The 24395-nt window shown below is 42.5% G+C and overlaps 1 protein-coding gene across 25 annotated transcripts in view; it reads right to left on the reverse strand.

Moving 5' to 3' along the window:
* The window catches only part of GATB (glutamyl-tRNA amidotransferase subunit B), an 84918-nt gene that overhangs the window by 43831 nt on the left and 16692 nt on the right, over positions 1-24395 (reverse strand). For 5 of the 25 annotated variants that reach the window (XM_045392950.2, XM_074040598.1, XM_074040615.1 and 2 more), the window contains 3 exons: positions 3434-3547; positions 900-1098; positions 28-150 (listed from right to left, as the gene is read on the reverse strand). In XM_045392950.2, the coding sequence (XP_045248885.2) occupies positions 28-150; positions 900-1098; positions 3434-3547 (436 nt within the window). Of the gene's footprint in view, positions 1-27; positions 151-899; positions 1099-3433; positions 3548-6783; positions 7061-7963; positions 8278-11541; positions 11625-24395 lie in introns of those variants that run through there. The other 20 variants (XM_045392951.2, XM_074040599.1, XM_074040620.1 and 17 more) reach the window with 10 other exon arrangements.

The raw sequence follows: 24395 nt of genomic DNA on the forward strand, positions 1-24395 counted from the left end.
CAAGAAGGCTGCTTCTGCGGCTTCTACCTGCCATGTTTGCCTGGCTGGTCCCCAGGGCTTGAAGGATCAGCTGCAGCTCCCTGACAGCTGTTGCCGCCTCTTCTCCACAGGACAAGTCGGGCTCCAGGACCACCTCCAGAAGGCCCACGCCTACCAAAGAGGGGCAGAGTCAGCCTCACTGCAGTTCTCCAATTTCACCAACAGAAAAATTAGGCTTCAGTTTCAGGAAAATCCTGCCTTACTGATGGACTCTGAGTGGTTCTAGCCTCTCAATCATTTCTCTTCCCTTCCAGCATTTTTTTTTTTTTTTTTTTTTTTTTTTGAGACAGAGCCTTGCTCTGTCGCCCAGGTGGAGTGCAGTGGCATGATCATAGCTCACTGTAGCCCTGAACTTCTGGGCTCAAGTGATCCTCCCACCTCAGCCTCCTGAAGATCTGGGACTACAGGTGTATGGCACCACACCTGGCTGTTAATTTTTTGGCGAGTAGGTCTTGCTATGTTGCCCAGCCTGATCTCAAACTCTGTGTCAAGTGATCCTCCCACCTCAGCCTCCTGAGTCGCTAGCATTACAAGTGTAGGCTCCTACGCCCCACTTTTTAATTTTTAACTGTTTCACTTCTTTTAATGACTGCTTAAAATATCCAGCTGCTGGCTCTGTGACTAGGTGGATAAGTTTGTCTAACTTTAGGGTGAGTTACTAGCAAGCCTAATAATTACAGTTCAAGCCATGTTCGCTAGTCAGCTACGCCAATCCCAATGCTGATATTTTGGTCTCCATCTGTTAGGCTCCTGTGACTGCTTTCTCAATTTGTTTAAGAAAACTCTAACGATGAGAAGAGGGGTCTGCAATCCAAGAACTGAAGTAGGAAGGAGAAGTAATGAAAACACTCCAAGTCTACCTGCCCTGTTCAAATCAATGAGCGTCTGCGACCTCAGGTCGTCGTGGAGGCTTTTGCCACTGTCTTGCTCCAGCTGGATCTGCTTGATCCTCACCGTCTTGGGGATCACCTGACTCTGCTTCTTCCCTGCACAGACGCCGTATGTCAAGCTCCCATTCACAGCAATTGGGAGCCTCTGCTGGGTAATTTGGTAGCCTGCCTGCACACAAACATAGGGTACACACAGTCACTGGCCCACACATAAAAGCTGGGATTCAGTTTACTATCCCTTTTACAATGTCACACAAAGACAGGCCTTCTTAAAGCAAAAACAGTAACAAGAAAAAAAAGGAAAAGGAGAAAAAAATTAGTCGCTGCATTGCAGCCATCATTGAACCTGGTCTCTTCTGCCCCTGCCATTACCCCTTCACCCTCCCCAAATCCTCCACTCCCGATAACAACATAATAAACAACACGAATTCAGCCCATCACCCTCACTAAAGTGCTGTACTGGGGAATAACAATAATATCATTGTCAGGGACCCCTAAGAAAAGAATTTATTGTTTCCATCCAGCTCATTAGCCTAAACTCTGCATCTCATTACCAGGCTCCTGGCAAACCCTCCTTATTCGGAATGCTGGCTAAGCATTTTGCCATCTACTCTCCACACGGCCAACAGCAGTTGCTAGTGTGTGTTTAAGCTTGTTTTGTTTCCGCTTTTTAAAGGAATCAATCATGGCAGCTGCCCTCCCTGACCCAACTTCCCTAGCTCCTCCAGCCAGAAAACGCTGTGCCATTCCCCCTCCGTTAACGGAAGGCACATGCTACTAAAGCACTGATGGATCCTGCAAGGATCCCTCACCTGCTTCTAAGTGGAAAGGAAGAATTACTTTCAAATGCACAGAGGCACCAACACGCACTAAAGAGATAGCAGGTCAATGAGGAGAACTGGAGAAGAACAGAGAATAAGAGCAAAGGCATCTGTGGCATTTTCTAGGTCCCAGGCGCTGCTCTCACTGTGTTCCACTCAGTTAATTCCACAACCACCTTTGGAAGGAAGAACAAGGCACGGAGGGATCAGGACCTTGCCCACAGTCACATACAGAGCTAGTGAGCATCAGTGTCAACGTCTGAATTCAGGTGGTCAGGCTCCAAAATCTGTGTCTTTCACCACTTGGCCAGCCAGCAGTTTAAGAACTTTAACTGCATCAGAAATACTACTGTGCTTGTCAAAAGACAGACTGCTTGGCCCGACCGCAAAGGTTTCCAACTCAGTAGGTCGAGGGTGGGGCCTGAAGATTTCTATTTCTTACCGGTTCCCAAGAGATACTGACGTTAGTGCCCTGGGGACCACACTTGGAGAATCCTGCAAAAGGCTAACCCGTTTTCTATGCTGAGGCGAGAAGTCTCAATTTGTAAAACTAAGCTCTGGGTAGGTTGTTGGATAAAATATAAGATACCCAGTTAAATCTGAATTTCAGATAAACAACAAATGCTTTATTATATGAGTATGTCCCATGAAACTCTAGATTATTTGAACGATCTGGGCCAGAAAGACCAGAAAGCCACAGATGACCAAAACATCTCATTTTAGTCATATTATTACTAAATCTCCCACCTCAACCAAACTGTCTGTCACTCTTAAAAGATAAAGAAAGGTGGTTTAATTCTTTCTGCCCTACCAAACAGTAGACTTGCTGAGAGGCTGGAGGCCAGAGGGGAAAAGCAGCAGCCCCTGGAGAATGCAGTCTTACTTGTATTTTTTATTTAATTCTACTCATGCCCTCACCCACTAAAAAACAGCTCCCCCCAATCTTCAGTTCAAAGAGAATGAGGTAAAACAATATCGTCACTGTTGTTTTTCTGAATCAGACCAAATGAAACATTATTTTGGGAAACCCATTCAACATTTCAGTTTTGTTCCAGTTCGATGGTATGAAAAATTGGCTCTCACTCACATGGTGTGGCTTAAAGAAAAAAACTTTTTAATTTTCAGAAAAAAGCAGGTCAGTATGGAGTTTACTGCTCAGCCAATTACTGTTCTTGGTCCAGGTTTCTGGTTCATGTTTCTGCTTACTATTGTCCACTTACTTGCTCCTTGTGAGATGACAGAAATGTCTCCAAAGGAGACAGCCCTATTATTGGGAACTTCAACTTAAAAGTGAGACGCCCTCGCTCTGCCGACAGAGCTACAGTATGCATTTACTGTTGCATCAGCCAGAGGCTTAGCTTTTGTACTAACAGGCAATTAGCACCAAATACAACGGGCAGGCTGAGCCTGCGAACACTGGCTTCTACTCCCTGTGCAATTATGAGCGAGCCACCAGAAGCATGAGGTAAGCAAGAAGTCAGCAATCAGGACAATTGCATCCAATCTAGTAAACATCAGGGGCACCTGCCTGCATCAGGGCTGGGCAGAACTTCCCGCTGGGATGGACACAGTGCTGGCTGAAAACATGAGAGGCACAGCCCCTTTCCCTTGCTCCGACCCCCCACAGCAGGGCTGGCCCAGCTCTGAGAACTTGCAGTGGGGTGGACCACAAAGTGTACTTACAGGGAGGTCTGCATAGAAGTAGTGCTTCCTGTCAAACAAGGACTTCTTGTTTATGTGGCAGTTCAGAGCCAGGCCTGTCATCACTGCCGCTTCTACACACCTCCTGTTGAGAACCTATGGGAACACAATACACAGTTCCTCTCAGAACCGCAGGCTGAACAAATGCTTCTCCCACACACTGACATCCTCGCTGAATATGCAACTTGGCCCTTCAACAGGCATTATCTCTGGTTCTCTGGGTGGGCAGCTCCAGTTCACAAGCCGACTGTTTGCCTGGGAATCAGGGAAATGATATAAAGAAGAAAATGCATGCAGCAGTGGGCCCCACTAGACACTTAATGAACTGCCACATCGGGAACCCTTTCCCCCAGTGCCCGGCATCAAAGCTACAGGAAGAGTCCCAGAAAAGCTTAGCGGAGCAGTTACTACATAGAATAAATCTAATCTCACTCCTTCTACAAACAGAATAAGGGGCCGGTCAGAATACACGAGAGGCACTGATTCCTGAGACGAGTCCTGATGAAGGGTGGCTTCACTTTGACAGAAAAAGAATGAACTTCTGAAAACGACAGGGCCGTAGCCATCTTCTCAAGGGCTAGGAAATGTGGCATAGCTGTTGCCTGGCTTTCTGTCCGTGCCAGGCCAACTCCCTAAAAGTGGAACACCAACAGAGGGCCTGTCCTACACACCAGATGACTCCGTGCTGCTGGTCTCTCTGGGGGCACCCGGCGCCCCAGTTCCCTCTGGGTCCCACCCTGCCCCACTTACAGGGGTGAATGACCAAGAAATGGCTGGCACACTTCCCAGCACCAAAGAATGTGAGCAGCCTTTAAGAACACTGGGGGTCTGGAACTACACAGACAACGAGAGATAATGTAGCCAAGGAGAAAGAGCATTAAATTCTTGAGTCAGGTTCGAATCCCACTTCTGCCCTGACTAGGAGCCTCAGTTTCCTTGTGTCTAAAATTGGGATTTAAGATCTACTTTGCAGAATGGATAAAGTGATAGCTGGAACACCTCCCCTAAGGTAGAGATTCAATAAACACTTCATTTCCCTACTCTACTTTGGGAAAATTTTGGAGGACGTCATGTTTGCAGATGAAATATATTTCTATTTTTATTAGGATATTTATGATGTTCTTTAGTATATTTAATATGCTATTATTGATACAGATAGGGCTTTCTAGTTGAGCATTTCCACACCCACCGTTTTATTTCAGCCTCACAGCAACCCTGTAAAATAAGGAATCTGTATTATTCTAATATTTCAGATTAAAAAAACAAAACTAAAACACAAAGAGTCTAAAACATTTGCCCAAATTCACAGAACTGGCAAGTGGTAAAGCGCCTGTAGTCCCAGTTACTTGGGAGGCTGAGGCAGGAGAATCACTTGAACCCGGAAGGTGGAGACTGCAGTGAGCTGAGATCTTGCCACTGCACTCCAGCCTGGGCAACAGAGTGAGACTCCATCTCAAAAAAAAAAAAAAAAAAAAAAAAGAAACCCAAACAAATCTCCCTCCTAGTGACAACATCACATCCTTATTTTTTAGGACTCAGGTTATAAGATGGAGCCATTTCACAGTTTCTATTTGGAGTTCTTCATTCTATGCCTAATAATGTCAGCCCTGCAGCAACAAAGGTTTTCAAGAAAAGATGTGTGGGGAACAGGAGGCTCTAATTATTGATGTTTTCACTTGCCTAATGTTTGGCATTTTACTGAGCGGTTGTTACTAAGATACAAATATAGCTGGGTGGAAAATCCTGCCAAATAAAAGCCTGATGATTCGGGTCCAGGCACACAGAATGTGAAACTGGAGTCCCGACCCTGGCTTTCCTCTTCCTGGGGCCAGAATGCAACCAGCCACGGCTGGCTCATAAACTGCCTGACTCCTGGTCTGTACCAGTTCTGCCTCATCATTCCCTCTGCTTTCCTAACCACTGCTTTCGCTCTCATTTCAAGCCACTTTGCCCCTCGGACCAAGCGCTTCCTCCTTCTAGGCATGAAGAGAACTCAGATTATTTTGTTTGTTTATTTTCGAGCATGCACCATAGCCTCCCCGTGGGTGAACAGCTGAGGACCAACACAGACTCTCACTGTGTCCGTGTGCACACAAGTACACGGGCACTTCATAAACCACCACTTTCCAGAGAAGAAGGCAGTAAAACACACAAACACTACAGTGATACTGAGAATATGCTTTAATCTTTTTTTGATGATTTAGAAGCCATGAAGTACTTCGAGGTCAGAATTATAAGCATCCATCATCACACACTACAGCTGCACCGAGGGCCTAGTAAACAGACAGTGCCAGTTAAAAGAATGCCAATAAAAAAAGGAATTTCCTAGGATCTTAGTCAAGCTGCTTGTGACAGATGGAGGTCCAGGTCAGCATGTTCTGAGGATAGGATACAGAATGGGAAAATTCAACTTGGGCTGTCTTCACTCCAAAAAAAATTCTTAAATGTCTATAAAGCACTAAACTTTAGGGATACAGAGATGAATAGGACTCTGTCTCTGCCCTCAATGAATCCGCAGTGGTGACATGAACCTGCCAGCGTCTGCAAACCCTTTTCAAGTTTGTCTTTCATACCAGGGTGATCCTGCTAAAATTGTGAATCTGTGGCATTCTGTTACCTGAAGTCCCTCAGTGGCCCCTGATGTTCCCAAAACAAAGGCCAAGCTCTTAATGATCAAGCTCCTGCCTACATCTTCAATTTCATCTACTACCACGTCTCCCCACAACACCTCTGGTGTAGTTCTCCTGTGCAACCCGTGCGGATCTTCTGATTCTCCCCATTCTTATTCCCTTCAAAATCCTAGTGAGATGTCACCACCTCTGTGAAGCCTTCCTTGTTGTCTTTTCTGTGTACCTCTTCTGACCTTCTACACTCCCATTGGGGCCTCTATCACAGTGGATTGAATTTGTTCACATATATTTCCACACAATTGCAAATTTCGTGAGGATGGGAATTGTCTGTCCACCCTTATATCCCTGGAGCCTAATACAGAACCTGAAACATTGTGGTGCTTGATGAATGTGTGTTGAACTCAAAGGAGGAGGGAGGGGATGAGTATCAATGGAAGGTTTCAGAGAGGCAGTGACGCCCCAGTCTCGTCTAAGGTGTCGTTTGTCACAGGCTGGCCTGCAAACTTGTTTCTGGAAGTGCCCTGAAGTGACAACTGATTGTGTGTGATACAATCAAGATGTAACTTAAAAACTAAAAAGACTAACTTGGCTTGAAGAAAGTATGTTCCAGAATTTCTTTGTAATTAAATGACTACAAAGGATCTCAGGGTTAGCCGGAGCAGCTCTTGTTTGGAAAGAAGGCGAGCAATCTTTGGTACTCACGTAGCACACCTTTCTCAGCTGAGCCTTCAGGGGCTTCTTTTTGGCTTCAGCAAGGGTCAGCAGCGAGCATTTATTGCGTCAGGAGGTGTGCCGCACATCACACACACATGCCATTGAATCCTCTCATTCCTAGGGGAGATACTATTATGATCCTCATCTTACAGTGACGGCAAGCATAGAGATGACATAGTTTGGCCAGGGTGACACACGGAAGTGGCAGAGCCAGGAAGTCAGACCCCAGAACCCAGGCTCTCAAACACTATATTCAATCTGAAATCTTACAACAAAGAAGCATGTTAGTTTTAGCTATCAAGACTACTAACACCAGGCCATAACCCCAGAGCAGCACCTCAACCCAAATCCTACCGAACATCATTTAAGGCAGATGCTATTTCTAATGTGTTTCTCCTTGCCAGTTTCTCCCTCTTCAGATTTGCTTCCAGATGTTGAACTCCCAGAGGGCGAGCATTGTGTTCTCTTAACTACATGAAAGAATTGAGTGTTCTTTCAGTGCAGTCTCTGACACGTGGAGGGCTTGGTGACGGGTGAGCCTACATGTTTTCTCAACGAGCAGAGGATGTTCTATTGCTAGACTTCAGAAACCCTTAGACACAGGTACCCATACAATGATTTATCAAATAAGAGGCTAATTCTTCTATTTAATCAGAAGATGAGAAAGCTGTGATGGGTAGAGGTAGGAGATGAGATAAATACACAGTGGGTGGCCAACAAATTGTATGACTAGTAGAGAGAGATAAGGCACATCATGGCCAGGAAAAAGATCTTGGGGTGGTGGGTGGTGGGAGTAGCAAATGCTTTTTAATAAAGAATTGCTTGTTTGGCTTATTGTAAGACCTGCGTAGTGCTGCAACCATAACTTCTTTGAAACCTAAGATACATCCAGCTCATAAGCAACATAAACAACTCAGTTTGCATGAGACCTCTAAGAGGACACAGTGACCCCAATTTGAGAATAAGGCTTCTAGTTTTAACATTTATTTAGCTAAACCAGACAAACATTCCCTGATCTCTGAGACCATCATTTAACAACAGCTCCTAGCACTTTCAAACAAATCACCAAGTTCTCCACATTCTACTTTCTTAACATATCATGCCTTCAGTTTTAATTCAGGTCTTTGTTTAAACACCACCCACTCCCACCAGGACTTCTGCCACTCACCACCTGGCCAGGAGGTTTCTCTGCCTCCGTTTTCAGCCTTTTAGTCTCTCTTCCACACCTCTCCTAGGGCGACTTTTTTGAAGGATAAATCCGTTCATGTAATTCCTCTGCTTAAAATCCTTTTCACTGCTTCCCAGTCCTAACAGGATAAAGTCCAATTGCCTGGCAGAGGCTTCAGTGCCCTTGGTGGTCTACCCCGACCACCTCTCTAGCTTCCTCTTCCTCCAGTCCCCCTGACCACCATGTTCCCGCAGCCAAACATGAGACACGCTTTCATACAAACTGCTGCTTCCACCATGTTCCCGCAGCCAAACATGAGACACGCTTTCATACAAACTGCTGCTTCTGCTGGGAATGCTCTTCCGCATCTGATTCAGCAAGATCTTAGCATCCGGCAAGACTTTCGGATGTCACCTCTTTTGTGACATCTTTCCCACCACTACTACAGTCGAGGTCTTTCTTCCATTTAGCTCCCCTGGCACTTGGGGAACACACTGTCTCCCCAAACAGACTGAGTTCCCCGAGGGCAATCAGGTCATTTTGTCTTATTCTTCTTTGCCCCATCACCTAAATATAATACCAAGCTGATTAAATGAGATAATGAATAAGTTAACATTTCCTTCATCAACATCGAAAAGACTATAAGCTGTGACATAAAAGCAAAGTGTTCTACAAAAATATATGAATCAGGAAAAGGAAACCACTCTTTTAACACAGAGACTTTATTACACATGAGAGAACAGCTGAAACGTCAAACAGGGCACATTTGGGCAAATTAGAGATTCTCAACAGCAGGAGCCCACTCCTACCCCAGGGTACGGAGCCATCAGAGGATGCTGGAAACACGCTAGAAGCTGGAGCCATGGGTAAGACCCACCCTCTATCAGAGATGTTGCTGGAGGCAGAGAGCGAAGGCGAAATACCCTCTTGCTCCTTTCCTCCTACCTCTAGTCTTTTATCAGAGCCTCCTGCTGGCCTAACCCAGCCAGAAGCCAGCCAAGCGGGGGCTCTAGGATCTGTAGCCTGCAGGAGCAGCCTCCCTGCCATTCAGAGTGGAGTAGAGAAGTGGTGTAGCACAGAGCTGAGAACACACAGGCCAAAACTACCACAGCAAATACATACAGTTCTATGTTCATTTCTGTCCTTTTTTCTTTTGATAAATAAACAGCCATTCAATAAAATAATGCCACTCTCTAGTCTGTCCAGTCAACTTAAAACTGAAAATTTTGTGGATACCCTTTTCACATGCGTGGAGCCAAGAATTATGAAATCCAACTAATTTATAAGGAACATTTGTGATAACTCATCTGGATTGAACTGAACTGTAAATCTACATTAAATACCAGGAAAGGGTTTGCTAAGCAAATTAACAGAATAAAGAAGATTATATAACTTACTTAAGTCCATAACATATTCTCTAGAATTTTAGTGCTTTTATGTGAAATTCCACTAATTACAAATAAATCTATTCACAAAAGCCAGTCTCTAGGATCTATTCTGAGAAATATCTTGTTATGTACTTCAAAGGAATAAAATTGAATGTCTTTCAAAATAGTCCACAATTCACACCATTTCTCTCCCCTTCCTACTTTGCCCTCAATTGGTGAGCCCATGATGCTGTAACACCCAAAGTTAGTCCAATAAGTATCTGTACATCCTTAAAAAATTGAGGCGACGTGGCAAGACTAGAGTCTTTACTGAAAATCCAGCTGGCAATTCCTATCAGGCATTAAAACAAAGAATAGAAGGTGATGTTTTCCAAAAAGCCCACATGGCAATTACTCTGTGAAACTGATGCTATACATGACAAATATGATAATTAGGATATAGCATGGTAAATGCTTTAATTTATGGAGAGAAAGCAATTAAGATTTATTAAGTTAAAAGGCGGCAGTAAAACAGGCCTTTATCTTACTGCTAACCATAAATTTGTCTCAAAGCATGAACTCCCTCTGATTCGTATTCAAAGCAAAAGTTACCACACGGATAAATTTTCATTACAGTTGAGAATATTGCTCCCCAGTTTCCGCACCCCTACACCGCTTCTTACCACTGAGCCCTTTTATCATCACCCAAAACAAATACAAAACCTCTTGTGCTATAATAATTAAGCTTGCTGAAGCTGGTCAGTTAATTTTTTAAAGTGGAAATTTACCATCCAAAGGTACTCCTTTTATGCAGATATTAAATATTTATATTAACAGAACCACATAAATATATACGTTCTTTATCCTTAAACACAGGCATTGCCTAGGGACAAGGAGAATGTGAAGGCTACATTTCCTCTTTTGTTTAAATCTCTCTTTCCTGAAGGGGAAAGAAAATCAAATAGCCATTGAATAGGAAGCAACTCTGAGTCCAAAGAAGAGAAGTGTAGTCTGGCAGTTTCAGCTGTCCTCAGCTCATAGTTTTCTCTCTATTCTGAGCTCTCTTATACTAATTCCATTCCCCAGGGGCAGTCAGGAGCAAGGGGAGGAAATTTTCCTTGGTCCAGAGTGTCAAAAGTCCCATTTTTCTCATCTGGGATTTCATCCTCTTCCTGCCTTTGCCTACCTAGCAAGCTCAGGAGGCCACAGTCACCACGAGACAGGCACTTGATGCCAGCATGGTTTTTGGCACTGGGGCTATTTCTGTTTTCTTTTCTTCTTTTTGAGACAAGGTCTTACTCTGACATCCAGGTTGGAGTACAGTGGCCCGATCATAGCTCAAGGGAGCCTAGATCTTCCAGGCTCAGGGGATACTCTTACTTTTGCCTTCTGAATAGCTGGGACCACAGGTGTGAGCCACCACGCCTGGTTAATTTTTGAATTTATATTTTGAAGAGATGAGGTCTTGCTATGTTACCCAGGCTGCTCTTGAACTCCTGGGCTCAAGTGATTTGCCTGCCTCAGCCTCCCAAAGTGCTGAGATTTCAGGCTTGAGCCACCATGCCTGGCCCTCTATTGCTTTTCCACGGACCATTGGAATACTAAGATCTGAGATTTACCTCTGGGATTTTAAAAAAAGGACAGAAAAGTCTTTGGCCTACATCAGTCCTAGGTCTACACCTAACCTGGATGAAAAGAGCTCTGCCATGATACAGTTTGGTTTGCTTGGATTTCACTTTGGGATTGGAGGCCAATGGCCCAATTACTATAGCATACATTTGTGAAGTCTCATACTTGGCCATTTAGCCATGTTAGATAGGGAGGTTACAGTGGTTGGCGGCCAGTAAAAGACAAGATGGGGTGTGTGGGTTAACTGGTCTCTATTCCTTATTCCCACAACATTCTCAACAGTTACTAATCTGGCATTACTCACTGGTGATTAACCTGATCTCTGAGAAGACTCATACTAATTGATGAATTAGGGCAAAACTTAGTCAGAAAGAACAGAATCTGAATCTCAGTCCTCACACTAGCCATGTTATCTCGTACAAATTATCTTACCTCTCTAGGCCTCACTTTCCTTATCTGTTTAGGGAAGAACAGTTACTTGGCAAGATTGACCTATGAATTAAATAAAATAACTTTTCGCACAGCAGACACTTAGTAATACTAGTTTCAGAATGAAAGTGTTATTAAATGCAAAACGCTTACCTCAATTGAATCTTTCATATGTCAACTTTTCCAGGAGGCATGGGAATTTGATGAGAAAAGGGCTAAACAGCTCCACAGATCCATTAGTCTGGATTTATAATCCAAAATAAGGCACAACAGATGCTGAAATTATATATTATGTCAACATAATATTTCCCCTTTAAATGATAACCAACCCCTTTTGTGATAATTACTTGTGTTATCTCCAGTGGAACAGACTATATTTCTTAATGTCTCAGGGAGCTTATATGACTTCATTTTCTCCATTTTATAATGAAGCAAAAATTTCCTGGATAACCTTGTATGCTTTTGCATGACCAAAAAAAGCTCCCATGTGCACTAAAAGAAACAAGCTTCTAACAGGCTGAAGTTACAAACCAGTTAACTGAGCCAGTTTTTACTCCCATCTCACTCTTGCCTGCCACACATCTGTAAGTTCCTGTCTTCTAAGCTAGTAGCTACTTTTGAAATTCAATGAGAATTGATGAAGAAGAGCTGTATAAAGGACATGGGAATCAAGTAAAAACACAAAACCAAACAAACAATCAAAAATATTGCTCTTTTTGAATACAACTTTAGGATATGGCCAGGATCTTTAATGAAGAAAGATTTCTCCTACTTCAACTCTGAATATTTGTCTTTCTCTTGTCTATAATTTTTTTTTAAAAAAGTATATTAATATTTAAAAAGCTAAAACACAAACTCATTCATTTTATATTTGCCCCATACTGAAACTGCCAAGTCTTTTCTAACGTGTCCTAAAATTTACTCATCAGACTCTACACCTGGAGAGATGTGATGTAACGACAAACTATTTCACATCACTGAAACCTCAAGAGGAATCACTGATAGTAACAAGAAACATTAATTTCATGACTGAAAAGCTCTAATGATCAGAATGAGATTTACTTTCTTCTTTATATATATGATTAGTATTAAGTTGAAAGATTTGACTATTGCTAAGAAACAAAATAACTGACTTGAACCAACCAAACTCTAAGTAAGAAATGCAGCTAAGTATTCACTATTGATATGAATACAGAATCAGCTATGAACGAGTCCTATGAATATCAGAAACAAATTCCTAGAGACACCTGCCATTCTGTCAAAAGTGCACCTGCTATATATTCGCCAGCCTCACAAATGTTCTGAGAAGTGAGTCTTTGGAAGAGTCTATCAGGACAGAGACTTTTAGGAACAAAAAGCTACCTTTAATTTCATGCATCCAATAGGAATGAATATAGCATCTTCTTAGAGGCTTCTTAGTAAGTCAGAAAATCATGGAGGTTCATAAGAGAAAGAAAGAAAAAAACTTTAAACTTGCATAAGGCAAACTCCCTATTTCTTTAATTATGTTTGCTTTAGGAGTAGAAAGTAAGATAAAATAACTGGCCTGGACATTTAAAAACTGTCAATGTCATGAAGAAACGAAAGACGGAAGAGAGAGAAAGAGGAAAGGAAAGGAAAATAAACAAAAAGAAAAAGGACTAAAGAGACATGACAACTAAATGCAACGGGTGCTCTTTGACTGGATCTTTTATTGGGGGAAAAATAAAGGACAATACTGAGACAACTGTGCAAATCTGACTATGAACTATGTTTTAAATTACAGTATTCCATCAACGTTAGCTTTCCTGACTGTGATAATCATACTGCAATCATAGAAGTGAACATTTTTATTCTTAGGAGATAGATGCTAAGATATTTAGAAAGGAAGTGCCATGACATCTGCAACTTATTCTTAAATGGCTCGTCCAAAGGAGGAAAAAAAAAAATCTAGGTGCAGGATGCATTTCATTGTGCTATTCTTTCAACCTTTCTGTAATTTTTAATTTTTTCAAAATAAAAAATGTTGAAGAGAGTGGAAGGGTTAGGTAATTCTTCTATCTAGGTGAGATGATATAAGCCTCCCCCACAAAACTCAAGGAATAACTATGAAGAGAAGAAGGAGAGACCCTAAAGGAGGCAGGAGCTATTGAAACTGATGCTGGTTGGATCATGGCAGATGGGAGGCAGGACTAGATTGCAGCTCCAGACAGAGCAGCATGCGGAGGCTTGCATTGTGAATTTCACCTCCAGATCGACTGCAAGAGCAGGCCAGCAATCCTGAGAAGAGCCACAGATCTTCACAGACTGCTCCTACAGGACCCGGGAGACACCCCAAATACTCTGGGAGGTAGAAAGCCTCGGGCAAGTTTTCAAGCCCGACTGGCCCTCTGCCTGGAAACAGACTCAGGGTGTGTTGGGAGTGAGACCCCTTGGTTTGTGTGGGAGCTGGGTGAAGCCTGAGACTGCCGGCTTTCCCCTACCTCCATGACAACCTGCATGACTCAGCAGAGGCAGCCATAAATCCTCCTAGGTACCCAACTCCAGTAACCTGGGAATCTCATCCCCATTCCCCTACAGCAGCCGCAGCAAGACCCGCCCAAGGAGAGTCTGAGCTCAGACACGCCTAGCCCTGCCCCCACCTGATGGTCCTTCCCTACCCACCCTGGTAGTGGAAGACAAAGGACATACAACCTTGGGAGTTCTGCGGCCCCACCCACCACTGGTCTGTCTCCAAGCTACTACAGCTGAGGCTCTCTGGAAAGCGCCACCTCCTGACAGGAGGCCAACCAGCACAAAAATAGAGCATTGAACCACCAAAGCTAAGGACCCCCACGGTGTACACTGCACCCTCTGCCACTTTCACCAGAACAGGCGCTGGTATCTACGGCTGAGAAACCCATGGATGGTTCACATCACAGGACTCTGTGCAGACAACCCCCAGTGCCAGCCCGGAGCCAGGAAGACTCACTGGGTGGCTAGACCCAGAGGAGAGACAACAGTCACTGCAGTTCAGCTCAAAGGAAGCCACATCCACAAGAAGAGGGAGAGAGTATTACATCAAGGGAACACCCCGTGGGACAAGAAGATCTGAACAAGAGCCTTCAGCCCTGGACCTTTCCTCTGACAGAGCCTACCCAATGAGAAGGAACCAGAAAACCAACGCTGGTAATATGACAAAACAAGGCTTTTCAACACCCCAAAAATCACACTAGTTCACCAGCAGTGAATCCAAATCAAGAAGAAATCCCTGATTTACCTGAAAAAGAATTCAGGAGGTCAGCTATTAAGCTAATCAGGGAGGGACCAGAGAAAGGCGAAGCCCAATGCAAGGAAATCCAAAAAACGATACAAGAAGTGAATGAAGAAATATTCAAGGAAATAGATAGCTTAAAGAAAAAACAATAAAGAATTCAGGAAACTTTGGACACACTTTTAGAATTGAATGACAATAATGACACAACCTATCAAAACCTCTGGGATACAGCTAAGACGGTGCTAGGGGGAAAGGTCACAGCCCTAAACACCTACATCTAAAAGTCCGAAAAAGCACAAACAGACAATCTAAGGTCACACCTCAATAAACTAGAGAAATAAGAACAAACCAAACCTGAACCCAGCAGAAGAAAAATAACCAAGATCAGAGCAGAACTAAATGTAATTGAAACAAACAAAAAAATACAAAAGATAAATGAAACAAAAAGCTGGTTCTTTGAAAAGATAAATAACATTGACAGACCATTAGCAAGATTAACCAAGAAAAGAAGAGAGAAAAATCCAAATAACCTCACTAAGAAACAAAACAGGAGAGATTACAACTGACACCACTGACATACAAAGATCATTCAAGGCTACTAAGAATACCTTTAGGCACATAAACTAGAAAACCTAGAAGAGATGAATAGATTCCTGGAAAAATACAACTCTCCTAACTTAAATCAGGAAGAATTAGATACCCGGAACAGAAAAATAAAAAGCAGCGAGATTGAAACGGTAATCTAAAAATTGCCAACCAAAAAACGTCCAGGACCAGATGATTCACTGAAGAATTCTACCAGACATTCAAAGAATTGGTATCAATCCTTTTGACACTATTCCACAAGATAAAGAAGGAACCCTCCCTAATTCATTCTATGAAGCCAGCATCACCCTAATACCAAAACCAGGAAAGGACACAACCGAAAAAGAAGATACCCTCGATGAATGATAGATGCTAAAAACCTTACAAAATACTAGCTATCTGAATCCAACAATATATCAAAAAGATAATCCACCATGATCAAGTGGGTTTCATACCAGGGATGCAGGGATGGTTTAACATACACAAGTCAATAAACGTGATACACCACATAAACAGAATAAAAAACAAAAATGACATGATCATCTCAATAGATGCAGAAAGACCATTCGACAAAATCCAGCAACGCTTTATAATTAAACCCTCAGCAAAATTGGCATACAAGGGACATAACTTAATGTAATAAAAGCCATCTATGACAAACCCACAGCCAACATAATACTGAATGGGGAAAAGCTGAAAGCATTCCCTCTGAGAACTGGAACAAGACAAAGATGACCACTCTCACCACTCCTCTTCAACATAGTACTGGATGTCCTAGCCAGAGCAATCAGACAAGAGAAAGAAATAAAAGGCATCAAACTGTCCCTGTATGCTAACGATGTGATCATTTACCTTGAAAACCCTAAAGAGTCCTCCAGAAAGCTCCTAGAACTGATAAAAAAATTCAGCAAAGTTTCCAGATACAAATCACAATGTACACAATCAGTAGCTCTTCCATATACCAACAGTGACCAAGTGGAGAATCAAATCAAGAACTCAACCCCTTTTAAAACAGCTGCTAAAAAAATAAAATACTTAGGAATACACCTAACAAAGGAGTTGAAGGACCTCTACAAGGAAAACTATAAAACACTGCTGAAAGAAATCACAAACGACACAAAAAGAAACACATCCCATGCTCATGGATGGGTAGAATCAATATTGTGAAAATGACCACAGTGCCAAAAGCAATCTACAAATTCAATACAATCCCCATCAAAATACCACCATCATTCTTCACAGAGTTAGAAAAATTCATATGGAACCAAAAAAGAGCCCACATAACCAAAGCAAGACTAAGCAAAAGGAACAAATCTGGAGGCACCACACTACCTGATTTCAAACCATACTATAAGGCCACAGTCACCAAAACAGCATGGTACTGGTATAAAAATAGGCATAGACTAATAGAACAGAATAGAGAACCCAGAAATAAACCCTAATACTTATAGTCAACTGATCTTCAACAAAGCAAACAAAAACATAAAGTGGGGAAAGGACACCCTTTTCAACAAATGGTGCTGGATAATTGGTTAGCCACATGTAGCAGAATCACACTGGATTCTCATCTCTCACCTTATACAAAAATCAACTCAAGATGGATTAAGGACTTAAACCTAAGACCTGAAAGTATAAAAATTCTAGAAGATAACATTTGAAAAACCCTTCTAGACATTAGCTTAGGCAAGGATTGCATGACCAAAAACCCAAAAGCAAAAGCAATAAAAGCAACGATAAATAGCTAGGACCTAATTAAACTAAAGAACTTTTGCATGGCAAAAGGAACAGTCAGCAGAATAAACAGAAAACCCACAGAGTGGGAGAAAATCTTCAAAATCTAAACATCTGACAAAGGACTAATAACTAGTATCTATAACAAACTCAAACAAATCAGTAAGAAAAAAAAATCCCATCAAAAAGTGGGCTAAGGACATGAATAGACAATTCTCAAAAGAAGATATACAAATGGCCAACAAACATATGAAAAAATGCTCAACATCACTAATGATCAGGGAAATGCAAATCAAAACCACAACACGATACTACCTTACTCCTGCAAGAATGGCCACAATCAAAAAATCAAAAAACAGTATATGTTGGCCTGGATGCAGCAATCAGGGAACACTTCTACACTGCCGGTGGGAATGTAAACTAGTACAGCCAGTACGGAAAACAGTATGGAGATTCCTTAAAGAACTAAAAGTAGAACTACCATTTGATCCAGCAATACTACTACTGGGTATCTACCCAGAGGTAAAGAAGTCATTATTCGAAAAAAAGATACTTGCACATGCATGTTCACAGCAGCACAATTTACAACTGCAAAATCGTGGAACCAACCCAAATGCCCATCAATCAACAAGTAAAGAAACTGTGGTATGTATGTATGTATGTATGTATGTGTGTGTGTGTGTATATATATATATGATGGAATACTACTCAGCCATAAAAAGAAAAAAAATTAACAGCATTTGCAATGACCTAGATGGGACCGGAGACTATTATTCTAAGTAACTCAGGAATGGAAAGCCAAGCATCATATGTTCTCACTGATATATGGGAGCTAAGCTATGAGGACACAAAGGCATAACAATGATACAATGGACTTTGGGGACTCGTGGGGGAAGAGTGGGGGGGGGGCAAGGGATAAAAGACAACATATATGGTGCAGTGTATACTGCTTGGGTGATGGGTGCACCAGGATCTCACAAATCACCACTGAAGAACTTATTCATGGAACCAAATACCACTTGTACCCCAATAACTAATGGGAAAAAAAAAAAGAAACTAATGCTGACTTGTAAACCCCACATTCTGCCACTTCCATTCACTGCTGCTGAAAATCAGCTCTAGAAAGGAAGCATTACATATTAAAGCTATCTACTTAAACTTTTCTATGCCATAGATTCAATTAAGCTATGGGATATACTAAGGCCCTTGTGTATGTAATCAAGTATGGTGCAACCAAAATCTGTTAAGAGAATTCCACAGTATCTATAGAAAAGTACACAAACCCTGCAAATAGACACCATATACATGCACAATCAAGAGTATGAAAGGAAGATTTGTTCTTTCAACTGGTAGGAAAATAATTTTCCCCAATTATATCTTTTCTAGCTGAAAATACTTTTAGCTTCTCCCAAAGTTGTATGTGTGTCTTATTTTCTATCAGTGCTTCCATTCTGTTGCCTATGTAAGTATACATGTATATTTATCAATTTGTGCTTCTCTGAAAGACATCTGTGACTGAAAACTTCTCATTTATTGTTACTCATACTGTTGTGAATACACACCATCCTAAGTTATGTCAGGATAGTATGAGGTAAGTGTTTACCACTGCCACTCCCAGCCCAACTCTATTGGCCACTATGAAGGGGAAGTATCTGTGCTGACATTTTAATGATGCAAAGTTAAAAACATGAGTACTGATATGGTTTGGCTGTTCCCCACCCAAATCTCATCTTGAAGCCTCACATGTTGTGGAAGGGACCCGGTGGGAGGCAACTGAATCATGGGGGCAGGTCCTTCCTGCACTGCTCTTGTGATAGAGAGTAAGTCTCATGAGATCTGATGATTTTAAAACTGGAAATTTCCTTGCCCAAGCTCTCTTCTCTTGTCTGCCGCCATGTGAGGCATGCCTTTCACCTTCTGCCATGATTGTGAGGCCTCCCCAGCCAGGTGGAACTGCAAGTGCAATAAACCTCTTTCTTTTGTAAATTGCCCAGTCTCAGGTATGTCTTTATCAGCAGTGTAAAAACAGGCTAATAGAGTAAACTGGTACAAGGAGTGGGGTGTTGCTGAAAAGATACCTGAAAATGTGGAAGTGACTTTGGATCTGGGTACGAGGCAGAGGCTGGAAGAGTTTGGAGGGCTCAGAAGAAGACAGGAAAATGTGAGAAAGTTTGCAACTTCTTAGAGACTTGTCAAATGACTCTGACCAAAAGCCTGATAGTGATATGGACAATAAGGTCTAGGCTGAGGTGGTCTCAAATGGAGATGGGGAACTTGTTGGGAACCAAAGCAAAGATGATTCTTCTTATGTTTTAGCAAAGAGATTGGTGGCATTTTGCTCCTGCCCTGGAGATCTGTGGAACTTTGAACTTGAGAGAGATGATTTAGGGTATCTGACAGAAGAAGTTTCTAAGCAGCAAAGCATTCAAGAGGTGACTTGGGTGCTGTTAAAGGCACTCAGTTTTATAAAAGAAGCAGAGCATAAAGTTTGGAAAATTTGCAGCCTGACAATGTGATAGAAAAGAAAAACCCATTTTCTGAGGAAAAATTAAAGCTGGCTGCAGAAATCTGCATAAGTAATGAGAAGCAGAATGTTAATCCCCAAGACAGGGGGAAAATGTCTCCAGGGCATATCAGAGGTCTTCACAGTAGCCCCTCCCATCACAAGCCTGGAGGCCTAGGAGAAAATGGTTTTGTGGGCCAGGCCCAGGGTGCCCCTGCTTGTGTGCAGTCTAGGGACTTGGTGCCCTGCATCCCAGCCACTCCAGCATGACTAAAAGGGGCAAAGGTACAGCTTGGACTGTTGCTTCAAAAGGTGAAAGCTGCCAAGCCTTGGCAGCTCCATGTGGTATTGAGCCTGTGGGTGCACATAAGTCAAGAATTGAGGTTTGGGAACCTCCACCTAGATTTCAGAAGACGTATGGAAACACCTGGATGCCCAGGCAAGTCTGCTGCCGGCGGGTTGGGGGGTCCAAACGGAGAACCTCTGCTGCTGGGCAGTGCAGAAGAGAAATGTGGAGTCAGAGCCCCCAGAACCCCCAGACAGAGCCCCTACTGAGGTACCACGCTGTGAGAAGAGGGCCACCTTCCTCCAGACCCCAGAAAGGCAGATCCACTGACAGTCTGCACTGTGGGCCTGGAAAAGCCACAGATACTCAATGCCAGCCCGTGAAAGCAATCAGGAAGGAGACTATACCCTGCAAAGCAACAGGGGTGGAGATGCCCAAGACCATGGGAACCCACCTTTTGCATCAGCCAGCATGACCTGGATGTGAGAAGTGCAGTCAAAGGAGATCATTTTAGAGCTTTAAAATTTAACTGCCATGCTGGATTTTGGACTTACATGGGACTTGCAGCCCCTTTGTTTTGGCCAATTTCTCCCATTTGGAATGGCTGTATTTATCCAATGCCGTACCCCCGTTGTATCTACGAAGTAACTAACTTGCTTTTGATTTTACAGGCCATAGGTGGAAGGGACTTGCCTTGTCTCAGATGAGACTTGGGACTGTGGACTTTTGAGTTAATGCTGAAATAAGTTAAGACTTTGAAGGATTGTTGGGAAGGCATGGTTGTTTTTGAAATGTGAGGACATGACATTTGGGAGGGGCCAGGGGTGGAATGATATGGTTTGGCCGTGTCCCCACCCAAATCTCATCTTGAATTCCCACATGTTGTGGGAGGGACCTGCTTGGAGGTAATTGAATCATGGGGGCAGGTCTTTCCTGTGCCGGTCTCGTGATAATGAATAAGTCTCACGAGATCTGATGGTTTTAAAGATGGGAATTTCCTTGCACAAGCTGTCTTCTCTTGTCTGCTGCCATGTGAGACATGCCTTTCACCTTCCACCATGATTGTGAGGCCTCCCCAGCCAGGTGGAACGGTAAGTCCAATAAACCTCTTTCTTTTGTAAATTGCCCAGTCTCAGGTATGTCTTTATCAGCAGTGTAAAAACGACTAATACAAGTATTATAATAATACCAAATAAAATTTACATGCCATTTGAGAATCTATGAAGTGCTTTCACATATATTAACTTCTCTGCACAGACGTAAAAGTGAAAAAGAATCAAATATAAGGTAAATAAGATAGCTATCTGGCTGTGATAAGTAAACAGAGGTTATGAGTGACTACAGGCATCTTAAATGTTACAACCAGCTATAAAGGAAAAATTCCCGCTATGTTTTGTCGGAAATGAACAATTAGCAAGTATTGTAGAAGGGAATGTAATCTGGTGCTTATACTAAGAATGGGGACCAGGCAATTCTCACTTCTATTTTTAGCTGGGTTCCTGACTTCTTTGCGTCCTTGGATAAGTCAGTAAGGCCATCAGTTTCCTCTCCTATCAACTGGGGTTGGAGCCCCTGACCTTGCTCATTGGGATGGCTTATGGGTTGGCAAATATCACCGAAAATTCAAAACGCTATTGGTAATCACATATTGCCTGTCTGCATTTCCTAAGAAAGCTGCAAAGCATGACAAAGACCCTTGATTGATTACGCTTCTTGCTTCTATACTTGTAAAAGGAGATTCGTGCATCAAAATTTAGAACAGAATTATTTTAAGGCTCCCGGGAGCACTAATGTATTTTGATTTCCAGTTATTCTCCCTGCCCCAGCTCCAGTCCTTATTATAATGACGCACCCAGTGGTGAAAGGCTGGGGAACACAAAGGCTCACTAGCAAGAACCCTCTGCCACGATGAACAAAATGCTCTTCAGAGGAGCCCAGCCTGACGACCTATCCATGCCAGAATCACCAAGCCTACATTTGTCATCTCTGGTATGCCAATGGCAAAATCACTTCCTAACTTTGCCAAGATTTTTAAAAGAGCTGAGAAAAAAAACTCCCCAAGATGCTGCAGTGTAGAAAATAGCTAACTCTCCCCACAATATTACACGTGAAGCCGAAAACACACATAAATATGGCCAAGTAAGAAAGGCCAAGTCAATGACCTCAGATGACAAGTGCGTCTACTTGCAGTATAAACAAAGAATTCCTCAAGACTCACCCAAAAAGAGCTTCTCACATCTACTCCCAGACATGATGTGACACTGGCTTCATGCTTTTGAAGGCAGAATTTGGGCAACAGTCGTTCGCCTGCCCCTAGGTTTCCATGTGACAGGACTTTGCTTTCTACTCCATATTCTCTTGTCCCCAAAAGAGTGACTTTTCTGACAAGTGACTTTGGGAAATGGAACCACATATGAGTGGGTTGGCCCCGTGGCTGAGCATTCCTATAGAATCTTGCAGTATCAATGATCAGGACAAAGCCTAAATGAGTTCTTTCTAATCAACATGCCCACAATGATGAGACAGTCGGCTCTATTCTGGCCACGTGATAAGCTTTCTGCAGAAGCAAGTTCGTCCTCTACAAGTGAAAAGCCTGCAGTTTTGGAGACCTGAGTTCAACAGAGGCAGCAAGTACTAAAAAGCATGTGGCTAAACATCACGTTGCATTTTTCAATCAAGCTATTATCTGTAAAAAAGCTGGTATGTTCATTTTCATCTGACTGACTTCTGTGCTGATTTCTCAGTCGGTTCTGACTCAAGACGGGAAGGGAGTATTATTTTTATTGACCCACTAAAAAGACACAATATCTTCCTAGAAATTCTTTTCTAGTACAGTTGTGCATCACTTACCAATGGAGATATGTTCTAAGAAATGCCTTGTTAGGAGACCTTGCTGTTGTATGAACATCGTAAGAGTGTGCTCATACAAACCTGGATGGGATAGCCCACTACGCACCTAGGCTACAGGATATAGCCTATCGCTCCTAGGCTACAAACCTGTACAGCATGTTATGTACTGAATACTGTAGGCAACCGTAACACAACAGTAAGCATTTGTGTATCTAAACATATCGTCATGTTTTATGCCATGATGACAAGATGGCTATGACATCACTGGGCCATAGGAATTTTTCAGCTCCACTGTAATTTTATGGGACCACCGTCATATATGCAGTCTGTTGTTACCAAAATGTCATTATGTAGTACATGATGTACTCATAAAAACCATCTAGCAATCCCCACAGCATCACCAATGATGCCAGAAAGCAGAAGAAACCCAACAGGGCAGCTGCCATGGCCAGGCATGTATTTCCTTTGAAGGAAGAGCTTTGCCAGGCCTGCTGTAATTTGTTAAGTTCGGGAACTGTCCATGGAAGAAAAATGAAGGGTACCCAGCTGCATGATTTCAGGCTGCGTTTTTATTATAGGCTTCTAGTATAAATCACCAGAACAAAGCCTGTATGAGCTACTCGAATGGCAGAGACAAAAATAGTGTCACAGAACACTGTCAGGTTTTTTTTGGACTACTACATATTTATATCACCAAAAGACTCCTAAGCTTTTGTACTCCCAGGCATCTTTGGTAATGTGTTCACTTTATTTTCTGCACATTCCTACCTCTCTTTCCAGTACAGGAGTGCCCCCTTATCCATGAGGGATGGGTTCCAAGATCCCTGGGGGATGCCTGAGACCTCAGATGGTACCAAGTCTGACATAGACTATTTTTTTTCCTATCTATAGGTATGTATGATAAAAGTTTAATTTATAAATTATGCACAGCAAGAGATAAACAGTAAAAAAAAAAAAAGAAAATATACTGTAATCAAAGTTATATGAATGTGGTCTCTCTCAAAATATCTTATTCTCCTGTATTCAGGGTAATTGAAACTACAGAAAGTGAAACTACAGATAAGACAGTACTATTGTAATACAGATTTTTGGTTGCAGTAGTGTACAAAATTCATTCTGAACAGTTAATAATTCTAAGTAAACACTATCTTCTCTAATAAGGGCTTATTATTTTGCTCAATATCTCATCCACGTGCATATTTCTGAGGGAAAACAAACCAATAAAAGGATGTGGAAATGGGAGAAAAGCCTTTCCCAAACAATACTGGCAGTTTCTTGCTCGGGAGTGAATCTGTTGGGAGATGAGCAAGCTGCTCATTACTTGGGATTACTAGGAAATCTAGTAAAAGGAAAGGAAAGGAGCATTACTAGGAAAGGAGCACCAAGTTCCTGAGAAATGATGTTGAGTCAGGGAGATGCTCTGCAGACCCAGAAGATTCACCCAGGGGGAGGCCAGACAAGGTCCCTCACGTTCGCCAAGGCTGGGGTGGAGAGGAAAGCGAACTCTCAATTTCCTCACTGATTTCTCCCACTAGAGCCAGCTGCTCCTGTCAACTCCATCATATTGCTTTTTGTTGTTCCTTAAGAGGAATGAGATGGCATCATCATTTCTACACAAAGGCGAAGGGAGAATCATTTTTTTAAGGATGAAGCTTTTTTTGGGAAACCGATCATCTTTAAAGGCAATAGGTGAGAGAGTGCATCCTTGCACGTCTAGCAGGAATTTGGAAAGAGCTCAGTCACCTGATCCGTGTTTGTGATGAGAGGGCAGGTAAGAGGTACTGGGATGTACACCACTCTTGGCCCTAACTAGTGTG

Source organism: Macaca fascicularis, chromosome 5 (assembly GCF_037993035.2).
Source record: "Macaca fascicularis isolate 582-1 chromosome 5, T2T-MFA8v1.1".
In the NCBI taxonomy this organism is placed as follows: Eukaryota; Metazoa; Chordata; class Mammalia; order Primates; family Cercopithecidae; genus Macaca; species Macaca fascicularis.